The 12,894-nt window shown below is 36.4% G+C and overlaps 2 protein-coding genes across 4 annotated transcripts; both read left to right on the plus strand.

The window, feature by feature from the left end:
- Window positions 1–240: 240 nt before the first annotated feature.
- Window positions 241–3,288, plus strand: LOC121801280 (TITAN-like protein). Of its 2 annotated transcripts, none has more exons than XM_042200734.1 (7): window positions 241–716; window positions 806–932; window positions 1,396–1,696; window positions 1,837–1,913; window positions 2,056–2,098; window positions 2,209–2,627; window positions 2,931–3,288. In XM_042200734.1, exons 1-7 carry the CDS (start codon window positions 433–435, stop codon window positions 2,970–2,972), a joined length of 1,293 nt encoding a protein of 430 aa, XP_042056668.1. In that variant the 5' UTR covers window positions 241–432; the 3' UTR covers window positions 2,973–3,288. The 2 variants fall into 2 exon arrangements, with proteins under 2 accessions (XP_042056668.1, XP_042056669.1); XM_042200735.1 differs by having other exon boundaries at window positions 809–932.
- A 2,519-nt stretch (window positions 3,289–5,807) lies between these two features.
- Window positions 5,808–12,627, plus strand: LOC121799746 (cytosolic purine 5'-nucleotidase-like). Of its 2 annotated transcripts, none has more exons than XM_042199204.1 (17): window positions 5,808–6,177; window positions 6,259–6,356; window positions 8,053–8,172; window positions 8,756–8,845; window positions 8,910–9,025; window positions 9,280–9,379; window positions 9,814–9,885; window positions 9,970–10,017; window positions 10,092–10,169; window positions 10,288–10,407; window positions 10,577–10,682; window positions 11,325–11,488; window positions 11,570–11,704; window positions 11,872–12,002; window positions 12,076–12,138; window positions 12,231–12,309; window positions 12,389–12,627. In XM_042199204.1, the coding sequence occupies exons 1-17, from the start codon at window positions 5,916–5,918 to the stop codon at window positions 12,458–12,460; spliced, it is 1,854 nt and encodes a 617-aa protein (XP_042055138.1). In that variant the 5' UTR covers window positions 5,808–5,915; the 3' UTR covers window positions 12,461–12,627. The 2 variants fall into 2 exon arrangements, with proteins under 2 accessions (XP_042055138.1, XP_042055139.1); XM_042199205.1 differs by having other exon boundaries at window positions 6,056–6,177; window positions 6,243–6,356.
- The last annotated feature ends 267 nt before the right edge of the window (window positions 12,628–12,894 follow it).

Below are 12,894 nucleotides of genomic sequence, written 5' to 3' on the forward strand. Positions count from 1 at the left end.
TGATTTGACATAACATGTTACAAATTAATGAGAAAAATAATAAAATTCATGGATGGACTAGAGAATTTTTCATATGCCACGTTAAATACAATTTCATCTAAACTAAGAAAAATGTTCAAATATGTGGTTTTTAAAGCTGACTATGAAGTTTCTTGTACGGAAAGTGATATGTTTTTCAATTTATAAATAGTTAATATTCTCTATTATCAACGGAATTAGCTTGAAATTATACCAGTAATATAAACCCAAAATATAAAAGCAACTTCTGATTGGAGATTCAACGTCAAAAGCAAAATTCCAAAACGCTTAAATCCTTCGGCGGCGGAGCTCCGACGCCGACGACCGCCTGTGGTGGTACGGCTCTATTTTACCCTATAACAAGGCGTAAGCTTAATTCGCTTCAGAGTTTTATATCCACGAGCCCTAACCGAGATGAATCACAACAACAAGAAGAAAAAGAGCAAAAACGAACAGCAAGAATTCGAGTTCTGCGAGGTTTGTAGATTGAACCACAACAACGGCCGCCGCCACAATTTTTTTCCAAGCCACAAAAATTCACTCTCCAGCCTCCTCGCGCGCTTCCAATCGAAGATTTCCGACGTCAAATTCTTCCTCAAAACTCCGATGCTGATCCTTCCGGAGCACACGCACCAGAATCGCCTCTGGTGCGTGTTCTGCAATTGCGACATTCTCGAGCTTGATAGCCAATTCGCTTGGTCGGTAACTCTAGAGTTTTGCATCGTTCGCTGCTTTGATATTCTTGCTGTCATTTATGTTGTTTCGTTATTGTGCTTGAGGTCATCAGTAGCAATGCAGTCGGTCATTTGGCCAGTGAGGAACACTTAAAGAGAGTGAAGGGGTTTATGTGGAAATATGGAGGTGGAATGGACCGTGTTGATTTGTTTCGCATTACTGAGGCTGATTTTGCTAAGGTACTTCTGAAAAATATTGAGATTATGGTTTGACGTTAGTGCACTGGTTCCTCACTTGTTTTTGATGAATTGAATTTTTTTTGTTCGCGATGCTATGCCTATTCGCAAACTTGACTTACTTGAAGAGTACATGATGTTTAACCCCGTGGTTTTGGAACATGATGCATCCTATGATATCTAAGAATGCAGTTTGAATTAGTGTGTGACTATCAGCTTCTAATTATGGCTTTTTTATGTGCTATTATTCTGTTGGATGATGTAGCTCTGTCGTCTATTACCGGTGGTATACTTTTGATATTGTTTGAGTTGTTTTAAGTCATTTAGATATCCCCATTTACATATTTTGAGTGTTTTTCAGCTAATTGTTACTTCTGTTATCATTTAGAGGGGCTGTTGTGTTTATAATTGTTTAATTCTCAAGTGATGTATAGCTTCTGTGTCATTTTTTTGTTTTTGATTGCAGTGGGAGAAGAAGTGCAAGTCATTGAAGGCAGAAGCTGCTAAAACACAATCAGTTGGAACATCAAATGATATCCACAATAAACATAATGCTGAAATTGTTAATAGTTCTTGCAACAATAACTTCGATTCTCTTAAATCTTGCATTCCAAATTATGTTGTACCTTTACATAGCTATACGAATGAGAGAACTCCATTGTCCGGTTCGGTGTTATCATCTTCTGTCTCTAAGACTGGCCCTTCATTGTATAACATACCTGGAGGCAGCCAAGTACAAGATGCTCATTACTTGAAGAATTTAACAGGTATACCCACATGCGGTTTTGTTTTTACTTAGTAGTAAAATGGTTACTCAGTTTTAAATGTATAATTTCTGTCATCACAAGTTTGCTGTAGAATAGAACCTATGATAATGTTTCTGATAATTTCTTTATGTCTTTACTAGGTTCTGTTAGTAATCAGCATTTCCCCAACTCTCTTGCTAGGGAATGCTCATCTTATGGTGATGCTAGTACTGGATCTGTAAGTTTACTGTTAAGCATAACCTATCAGACCAACCTTTGTTCCTCTAGATTCATTGACAGATTCGTGGTTGTTACTCTATGGTCTTTTCCTTTGGATTGACAAATATTATTGTTTGTTACTATAAGTGTTTCTACTGCAGGTATATTCAGGAGTAAGAGCAGGTATTGGTGAGGTTTCTCCAGGTAACTGGCCCAAGTTTATTTTTCTTCCCTTTGTTGTTTTTGTATAGACAATACCACTTTGTCCAGCTACTGCATGAGTGGATTTTCTTCACTTCCTTTGTTTTGAACAGGTTTGGTGAATTTGACTCATGTTAGCTCTGCATCTAAAGTTGCTTTAGAAGGAAATGTCCACACTGGAGCACCTCCGCCATGGCTTGATGGAACAAAAGGAGATAACCTTGATCCTGCATTGAAACCAGAATCGAGGGAACCTGTTTCATCCAGAGCAGGAAAGTCAAAGTTGAACCCAAAACGTGTTGGAGCTGCATGGGCAGAGAGAAGGAAACTTGAGTTGGAGATGGAAAGGAGAGGGGAACGTGTTAATAACAACTTTGATGCAAATTGGCTCCCCAATTTTGGTAGAGTGTGGCAGTCTGGCACAAGAAAAGAATCTAGGAAACAATTCCAGATTGAGAATGATGCAATGCGGGAGCCGGATAATCATTTGGAGGCAGTAATGCCAATACAGCCTTACATCAGCAAACGAATGGTAAATTATGCACGTCTCATATGTTGAGCGCTTTTTTATATGTACCTACCGAAACTATGAAGTGGATTTTCTACTACTTCTTCGTGCCAAATTCTCACAGTAGTTACATCTATTTTGAGATTCTGTTCTATTTTCAGAGTGTTTTTATCGCTCTTTCAGTTTATGTTCATCTGAAAGTCTCATTCTTTTGCAATGTGCATACTAAGCTATGAAATCGTGTTGATTCTCTTGTGGACATTTTACCTTTGAATTCCTACCATCTGTGAACTCGTAGAGCCTACTCATCCAATCTTTGATCTGCAGCGTAAGGATGCAACGCATGATACTGTCGGCAAGTCTATATGATGCTGAAGCATACTGCAAAACTATGTGCGAGTGATCATCCTGTATGACGCTGAAGTGTACCGCCAAGATATGCAGTTAATGATCTTCCGGAGAAGCTTGTATGATGCTGAAGCATACGGCCAGGATAATGATTCTCTCTCCTTGGCTCTTGTTAAATTTTGTCAATATAGATTTAATTCTGCCATTTCAATCAAGCATTGTTTTGTCTGAATATAGAGTTAGCACTCACTGTGGTGTGTGTATCCTTTCATTGAAGATGTATCATACTGTGACATGATATACTCCCTCCGTCCCGTGCTACTCGCACGTTTGCTTTTCGGCTCGTCACAAAGTCCTTACACTATTTATAATTTAAGTTAGAATTAATGCATTTAATTAATATGTTAGTTTAAGTTAAGAGCTCTTTTATTAAGTGATGTCTCATTACACCTAAAATTCTTTTTTAATTACACAAAAAAATCAATCCCAAATTTACGGCCTAAAATGAAAAGTGCGAGTAGCATGGGACGGAGGGAGTATCAATTTAGGGATTCTGAGAATTGTTTATCTAATCTATTTTGAAATACATACATGCGAATAGGTACTAATAATTGTTCGAAAATTGTAGTAGTAGTTTTTTTGTTGTCGATTTGAAGAAGCTCGAGGATCGTACGGTAAATAAAAATCAATGTTCAATAACATTTCCAACCAAAGTTGAATAATAGCATTGCACAGCAACTGTATAGAAGCACACCATAGCTTGAACTTCATATATGCACTATCAAGTAAATTCAAACACATACTGGTATTATTCTTCTTAAAAAAATCTTTTCATGCACTACTCGAGTAAAAATCAAAATTGATTCTAAACAATGGCCAGAATATGAATTTGGTCCAAAATATTCGCTTTTTGAAAATCGAGTCCTAAACATTTGAAATCGTTGTCGAAGTGGTCTTTTTTAAACGGAACTGTTAATTTCTCTCAGCATCCAATTAACGATTTTTTTTGACATAATTGGTATAATTATGCATAATAATTTAATAAAAATAAAATAAAATTAAAATAGAGAACTTTGCTTCAGAATTCAATGTTGCCGCCGCCTATCTCGGCTCCCAAATCAGCCCCAGCACCCGCCGCCTCAAGATCAGCAAGCCCCGAAAGGAGAAACACATGAATATCACTATGGAACGTGGCAAGGAGATCACCGACTACTTCCAAGACCAGAAATTCAAATGGGTCTGGATTTGAAGAAAAGTCAAAACCTCCTGCAAATTCCATCTCCTCAACTTGCCAAAATCAACCACAAACATCACTACACATAAAGCAGCACCGCATCGGAAATTTAAAGGAGAGAGAGAGAGATTGAATCGTTGAGCAGCGACAGACATTTAAGGTTCCAGAAATTGATTAAAGAAAGATATGAATTTGGGTAAGATTGATTAAGAATGAGGGAGAGAAGAGAGGGCACTGATGGTGGAGCTGGGAGACGGAGAGAGGATGACAATGGGTTGGACCAAGGCAAGAGCAGCGGCGATGAGGACGTGGAGCAGCAATACTGCTCGACTGACAACGAGCAGGCAGAGGCGACGGAAACGAAACCATCTTCTGGCAACAGCGACGGCGTCGACGGAGAGATAACAACACCGGACCGCCGAGAAAGAAAATTGAGAGAGAGATGGGGAGGACCGAAAGGAATGGGGGTTGATGGCGACAACAATGGTGGATAACAGCAATGCGGGAGAAACACACGATGACGGCGATTTGTAGAGGAGCGAGCAGAGAGAGAATAACGCGATGGAGATAGAGAGTCCGATTTGGGAAGAAAGAAGGAGAGATGGAAGAGAAGAAAGAAGAGTGAGAGAATCGATTTTGGAATTTCTTAGCATTTTTTAAAAAAAAATATTTAATTTTATTTAATTAATTATGCATTAGTATATTAATTAAGTTAAAAAATTATTAATTGGGAGTTGACCGTTAGTTTTTAACGGAACCGTTAAAAAAAAGACCACTTTAATAATGATTTCAAATATTTAGGACACAATTTTCAAAAAGTGAATATTTTAGACCAAGTTAGTACTCTGACTATTTAGAATCAATTTTAGCATTTACTCTATAATCAACTAATAAGTAGTTCATGCTTCAAATATACATGTAGTAATAAACTTATTATTTGACCCCAAAAAAGACATTCATAAATTGTGGTTTCAGTTTGGGCATGCGTTCCTTTGGAATTAGGGTTTTGCTTTTAAAAGCTTTGTTATTGTGGTTTTATTTGGGGGTTATCTCTTTTATAAATATGCCCGATTTCTAAATAAATGTACTACAATACTAGTTCTTAGAAATATTTTCACTTGTCTGAGATAATTACTTAGGTAATACTTCCTCCGTTCCAATTAAATTGGGGTAAAACTTTTGTGCACAATAATTAAGAAATTATTTTGAATGAATTAAATAAAAATAAAATAGAATAGTTCCGTAATAAAAGTATTTATAACTAGACCAGTTATTGTGTTTTTTAGAAACATAATGCAATGAAATTGTTGATGATCTCGCCAATAAAAACTCGGGCATTGGTAAAAACAAACTTTAATCTTGATATTTAAATATGTCATCAAATTAAATCTCCAAATCTAATACTCCTATTCCATTGTAATTCGTATATACGTCTGTTGATATATGTATACTAGTACTATATAGCAACATAAAATCTAGCTTCTATCGTGTATCTAGATTCTAGATTGTTTTTATTAATTATATATTGTTTGCTGATGGTGTGTATATCAGCAAATTAAATCCCCAAATCTAGCTTCCATATGCAGCATATAAACCTAGCTATAGATATGTTATTTTCTCAATATCCATTATCAAATAGTACTATACATTAGTAACATATAAATAGTGCATTAAAATAAAAAGGTTGAATCAAATTCTGTAATTCAGCTTATTGAATTCAATTTCTAACAATGGCGGCTGCACACGATAGTGTGATCCTGGGGTGGAAGATGAGCTGTATGAATATTGCGTTTTCCCGCCCAACTCAATTCTCCTCGGTCATCCTCCATTCCTTTCCCCCTTCAACTAGGGCTGCGAAATTGAGGTGTCGCTCCGCTACTACGGAGGAGGCGGCGGCGGGGAACACTGACATCTTCTCTGTGACACCATCCACCGCCGCGGATTTTGACTACCTCGGCGAGAGCACCAAGGGCGACCTCAATCTCAATTCCGGTACTTCTGATTTTTAAGTCTTTATGTTCACTCATTTTTCATTCCACTAAGCTTTACGATAGTAGTATGTGATTATTGTAGCAATTAATGGGGAGGCGGGTTTGGACGGACCTATTGAGGACGTGGCCAAAATGGAAGCTCAAGAAGCCGAGCATTTGCTTAATCAATTGGGCATTCCGGTTTCCCTTTTTCCTCTACTCCTTATCAATGCCCATTCATTCTTAATACAATTCCGCATGCCTTTTTTTTTCCTGTTTATCTTTGGGTGATATAACATCGTCGAGCCTAAAAAAATTGATCAAGGAATAAGTTCTTTTAGGGTCGGTATACCGTACTGAAACTCTCATATCGTATAGATCCTGATGAGAAGTGATTATATCCCAACATTAACAACCAGCGAAAAAACCTCAAATTCAAATCAGTTTTCCCGGATGTTTGCCTACTAGTATGCATAAAAAGATGAGAATTTTCAGGCACATGCAGCAAATGCATAAAGATGGGACAAAAGTAGAGCTAACTCATCAGTATTCAAAGAAACAGTCAGTAAAAAACTCAGTTTAAGAGAAAAAAGAAAGAACTAACGTGCAAGTCACGATAGGGAAATCAAGAGGCAAACAAGGAACGGTGGCTGGAATCTGGGCGAAAGGGGGCGACACAAAAAGTGGAGACTGAAGAGGAGAGGTTAGAGGAGCTGAGGATGCGAGTTGTGTCATGAAGAGTGAAGGTTGAACTTTTAGGTTAGGGTTTCACTTTTAGAAATGACATAATATTAGAATTTTAGTCTACGACATGAGTTTTAATGTAAAATTAGGTAAAATATGAGATGGAAGAAAATGATTGGAAGATTGAATGTGAGTAATTAAGATAAAAAGAGAAAAAAGTTGTGGGCCATGTTACCAAAATTGGTAAAGGACTAATTTTTATGGACGAATCAAAATGGAAAAACAAGACTTTTGGTTGTAGAGAAAGGGAGTATATATTATAATATTATAATATTATAATTATATTTAATACTCCCTTCGTTTCCCAAAAATAGGAGCTTTGGAAATGTGATGGGTTTTAATGCAAAATTGGTAAAGTAAGAGAGAGATAGAGAAAAAATGGGTAAAGTAAGAGAGATGAAGTGAATAAGTAGTGGAATTAGTGTTAGAGGAACGTGGGGTCTATTTTTCCTAAAATGGAGAGTTTTTATTTTTAGGAAACCTACTAAAAATGAAAGGATTTCTATTTTTAGGAAACGTAGGGAGTATATAATTGTATATATTACGTATATATGAAATTTTTGGTATATATTGAATGTTCAGTATACCACGGTACATTAATAATTCATACCATTACTGCAGGTATCATATCGTACCGAAAATTATGGTATACCGAAAATTCAGTATTTTCGGTTATGATAGATGTGGTATATACCGGTATTTCGGTTTTCTTTCTCACCCTATACTAAAGTAATATGTTGATTACCCAGTTTTATAAGTTTTGAAACCTTTGTCAATGCTATAAGTTCAGATAAGTAGCCGTTTCAAAGTCAGGTTGTCACCTGTAATTTTAATACCTAGTTAGAAATTAGAATTCTCGAACTTGCAGCAACTATGGGTTAACACTACTTAAGAATATAAACTAGTGTTTTATTACTTTCTGCTCGTGACAGTTGCTGAATAAATTACCACAGCTTATAGAAATATTAACATTTACCATGTACTAAGCTTACTAGCTTAGGAGACTTTATTAAAGCATTAAGCTTGTGCAATCTTTTCAAAAGCATCAATTCAGAATAAAAAGTCACAAAGCTCCACACTTTGTTCACAGAAGTTTTTTTCTTTCTAATGATGCTGGAATCTGCTGAATTTTAGTTTAATGGGCATTCTACAGGATCCATTTTCTGCTAGACATTCTGCCCGTGGTATTTTTTGCAGCAGGACTCTTAACCTGCGTTCTATTAGTGCCATTGGCTATGACATGGACTACACATTGATCCATTATAATGTGGCGGTAATCATTCTTCTGCTACTGGTTTCCTTAACTAAAGCTAATTGGATGTCCTTCATTTCATGTGTCCTATGATTATTTTTCTATGAATTGTATGACCAAATATTTGTTTTTAGTGATATGAAACTGGCAACTGCATCATGATGAATGTATCCATATGTTTATCATGAATATCTTTCTCGATTATAGCATAGTTGTCCTTCCTGACCTTCATCTACATAATGATAAGCATAGATCAACAATAACTAAAGTCACAACGAGTAAAAGCTTTCTTTTATATGATTCGGCTAGAGTTTTAAGCTGTATCTTTTGGATGTGGTATAATCTACATTCGTGGGATGAATCTTCCCTTTCTAATGCTTCATCTTTTCTTTTACAATTTCTATAGTTATTACCTAAAAACATATTATCCATTAACTACTGCTAGCTTATGGAGTAAAACATAGGTTGGTCTCCTTATAAATTAACTTCATAAATTTATAAATACTCCAGCACAATAATTATTTAATCATGCATTGGTTTGTTTTATCAATGTGCGCTATTTGAGTTGAAATATTGAATGATCAGAACAATTGTGTCTTTGCAGGCATGGGAGGGAAGGGCTTATGACTACTGTATGGAAAATCTTAGAAATATGGGTTTTCCAGTTGATGGACTTGCATTTGACCCAGATCTGGTATGCTGCATATTTGTGTCATCTTCTTTTCTTATTATTTCCTTTACCTACCTTGTGTTTGTAGGTCATTCGAGGCCTAGTTATAGATAAGGAGAAAGGGAATTTAGTTAAAGCGGATCGATTTGGGTATGTTAAGAGAGCAATGCATGGCACTAGAATGTTATCTACTCAAAAAGTGAGGTTTGTCCCAATCTTTTTTTCCCTGCTTATTCAATATTTGTTGTGAATGGTAAAACATCTTTCCAAACCAATCTGAGTAAATGTGACAAAATTATCAATCAGGTAGAGATCCAAAAAATATATTTTTGACGAACTAATGAACTATTATAACATTTACCATTTAAAGTTTCTATTTTACTGGGTTATTATATTTGTTTTTGGTGGAACTTAAGTAGAAAATCATATTTACTCTATTGAATTTCTTTGAATGGAAGTGAGATATACGGGAGAGAACTTGTCGATCTACGCAAGGAGGGCCGGTGGGAATTCCTGAATACACTATTCTCGGTTTCTGAGGCAGTTGCCTTTATGCAGGTACTCAGCTTCCAGATTTTGCGTCAATGTTAGAATGTATAGCACTCTCAATTTCCTATGTCAGTGATTGGTGTGTCATCCACTTTATAGTTATTTTCCTCTCTTTGGGAAGGCACCTGCATGAGTCCTGTGCCTAGAGGCTGAAGGCTCTATGAACTCTTTTAAACCTTTAATATTGCCAATAATGATTACTTGCAATAATGCAATGATAAGCTTCTATTTGCTTTTAATGTGCAAAGAAGAAGTCAGATTGCAGGGTATCTAACGTTGTACCTTAAACTTGCATGTTGATTTCTTGTTGCTTTTGAGTACGATATAATCAGACCTTTCCATTTGAAGTCTCACTACTTAGGATTTACAAAACAAAAAGTCATGTAGTCAGACACCTATTACACTTTCAAATAGCTCAGTGCAAAGTTGTTCTTACCTTGCAGATGGTGGATAGATTGGATGAAGGTGCTATAGCCGCAGACCTTGGTCCACTTGACTATAAAGGGCTTTACAAGGTTTAATGTTGGAACCATTAAATGGGACTTGACTTAATGCATTATACATGTTATAATTGCTTAAACTTTATGTATTGGATTCAGGCTGTTGGAAAAGCACTCTTTAGGGCACATGTTGAAGGCCAATTGAAGGTTTTACCTTTTATGCTTTTGTCTTTTCAATAACCAGTTTCACATGCATCATCTAATAAAAGGATTCATTACAGAGTGAGATTATGTCCAAACCTGAACTTTTTGTTGAACCTGATCCCGAGTTACCTTTGGCCTTATTGGACCAGAAAGAGGTATATATCCACATCTCACAAGAGTTCAAGCAATGCATGGTTCTTAGTCAATGATTTCTATACTTGTGATTTGTGAAGAATTGCTTCTTAGCAGACTAAACTAGCTGATATGTAACAGGCTGGCAAGCGGCTCTTGCTTATTACCAACTCAGATTACCACTACACTGAAAAGATGATGCAACATTCTTTCAATAGATTTCTCCCAAATGACATGAGCTGGAGAGATCTGTTTGACATGGTAAGTGGACCCTGTTGAGTAGCTATATCTATGATGTGCCTGGACTCTCTGGACTATCTACTTTCAAATGGTTGATCGGTAGTTGTTTTTGTTGGTTGCAGTGATTGTAACTATTGAAGTATTAAAATCTTGTGGCCTGAAATACATAAGTGACCTATTGTTTCTATAGGTGATAGTCTCGGCCAGGAAGCCAGAGTTTTTTCAGCTGTCACAGCCAATGTATGAAGTGGTGACTGATGAAGGTCTTATGCGTCCATGTTTTAAGGCCCAAACAGGTGATTGCAAATGATATTTTAAACCTTCAAATTTATATTGGTCTTTAATGTCATTCTTACACTGTTTCTTTAATTAAGTCGTGAATTCTTTAACTATTTGCATGCTTGGTGCACTGCTATTAGACTGGATAGGTGTGGATATTTTTTTTGGTCAATAGTCATGTTAGAGTCCATTGATCAGTACTCCATCCGTCCCACCGAAGATGACCCACTTTCCTTTTTAGTTTGTCCCAATCAAGATGACTCGTTACTAAAAATGGAAACACCTTTATATCTACTTTATTCCCTCTCTCTTACTTTATTCTTTCCACTCATCACAACAAAATAAATTGTATAAAATCCCGTGCTGCCGAAGGAAGGGGTCATCTTCCTTGGGACATAGGGAGTATTTATGACGAGCTACCCATTCATTATAGCTAGTAGCATGGCTAGGAATTTTGTCATATATAGGAATGACTTCCTTGGACCCAATGGCTAGCTCAAATTCTGCAATAGGAGGGTTATCTAGTTTTTATTAGACTAATTGATTGTATGACACTTGCTTATAATAACTGCTTTTGTTATTGGGACGTGTTTGTTCTCTTCTTTCTGCTTCAGATTGAAGTCTTGGAACAACTTTTACCTATTTATCTTGCATATCAGGGGGAGTATACTCAGGGGGAAGTGCTCAGATGATTGAGAACTCACTTGGCATTCATGGAGATGAAATTTTGTATGTTGGTGATCATATATATACAGATGTTAGTCAATCCAAAGTTCATCTTCGGTGGCGTACAGCACTAATTTGTCGAGAACTGGAAGACGAGGTTTGTAACTGCTCATATATTTTATTGAAATGCTTCATGTACCACCACCATACCAATCCCCAGTTTTGACTCCCATTGCAGTATAGTGCTCTGATCCGTAGTCGTGGCCACCGCGCCACACTGATAGAGCTTATAAATCAGAAGGAGGTCGTAGGAGACCTCTTCAACCAACTCCGCCTTGCTCTGCAAAGACGAAGTAAAGGACGTCCTGCTCAGGTAATTTGACCACCTGTTTGAGCGGAATCACAGGCAATCCAATTTCGAACACATGATCTTTAGCACATGCACGTTTTAAGATGTTTCTTTTGTCTACTCTGGTATTAATGCTGTGATCTGCTGTGAGATATAATTATGTGATTATCTCATACATAATTTTCCTTCAGACCGTGGCTGCTACTCATATGGAAAACAATGAACTCGCTGAGAGCATTCAGAAGCTACTCATTGTGATGCAGAGACTGGATCATAAAATCGCTCCGCTGATGGAATCAGATGGGGAGCTCTTTAATACAAGGTTCTGTATTTGTTTGCTTCGGGTTGAATTATTGTTTCAGAATCTGAAACGATGGCTATTTATCTCGTTTCAGGTGGGGTTTTCTCTCGCGAGCAGGCCTATGGGACAAAAGCCACATAATGAGGCAGATTGAGAAGTATGGGAAGCTCTTTTGTTTGGTTTTTTTTTCCTGTATATCATCATCGTTCATCAATGGTATTAAAAGTTTTTTTTTTGGTAAAACTTCAGGTATGCTGATATATATACCTCAAGGGTTTCTAATTTCCTCCACTATACCCCTTTCATGTATTTTAGAGCCCAAGAACAGGTAATGTCTATTTTCTTTGTTACTTATCTTTGAAGTTTAAATTTTCACATTCTAACTTGTTTTGAATTATTGGATGTAGTCTCTTGCTCATGATTCCTATTCATTCCCTCATCACAAGTATAATGATGATGAAGCAGCTTCAGATGAGTGAGATGTTGCTCTCCATTATTGTGTCATGTTATCGTGTTTTGTCTTATCTAACTTTCCTATCAAACGACGTATTAATTGTGTATAATGGAAAATAGTGGAGTATTTATCTTCTTTTTTTTCACATTTAACTCGCTATCTTTTTATCTATTCTAAGAAAAATCCCCCTAAGTATGCCTAGAAGGACTTGTGATGCTACTCGTTCCGTCCAAGTCATGGACACAATAATTAAAAAAATGATTTTTGATAATTAAGTGAAGCGAGAATAAAAATGTAAAAGAAGATAGAGTAAGTAAGAGAAAAAATAAAATATAAGAATAATTGTACTCCTACTGCCTATCATTTATTTTAAAATGTACTACGTACTACAAAAAATGGAATAGAAGAAATAAGTACAATCTCCATTAAGTACTTATAAAATAAAATACATGTCATTTT

Source organism: Salvia splendens, chromosome 4 (assembly GCF_004379255.2).
Source record: "Salvia splendens isolate huo1 chromosome 4, SspV2, whole genome shotgun sequence".
Classification (NCBI taxonomy): domain Eukaryota; kingdom Viridiplantae; phylum Streptophyta; class Magnoliopsida; order Lamiales; family Lamiaceae; genus Salvia; species Salvia splendens.

Excerpts from the sequence above, each read along its gene's own strand:
- LOC121799746 (XM_042199204.1), top strand. The coding sequence starts at position 5,916 with ATGGCGGCTGCACACGATAGTGTGATCCTGGGGTGGAAGATGAGCTGT. Across the intron at positions 9,026-9,279 it reads TTATCTACTCAAAAAGTGAG|TGAGATATACGGGAGAGAAC; the intron begins GTTTGTCCCAAT and ends TTTGAATGGAAG. Across the intron at positions 11,705-11,871 it reads GTAAAGGACGTCCTGCTCAG|ACCGTGGCTGCTACTCATAT; the intron begins GTAATTTGACCA and ends ATTTTCCTTCAG.
- LOC121801280 (XM_042200734.1), top strand. The coding sequence starts at position 433 with ATGAATCACAACAACAAGAAGAAAAAGAGCAAAAACGAACAGCAAGAA. Across the intron at positions 1,697-1,836 it reads TTACTTGAAGAATTTAACAG|GTTCTGTTAGTAATCAGCAT; the intron begins GTATACCCACAT and ends TGTCTTTACTAG. Across the intron at positions 2,628-2,930 it reads CTTACATCAGCAAACGAATG|CGTAAGGATGCAACGCATGA; the intron begins GTAAATTATGCA and ends TTTGATCTGCAG.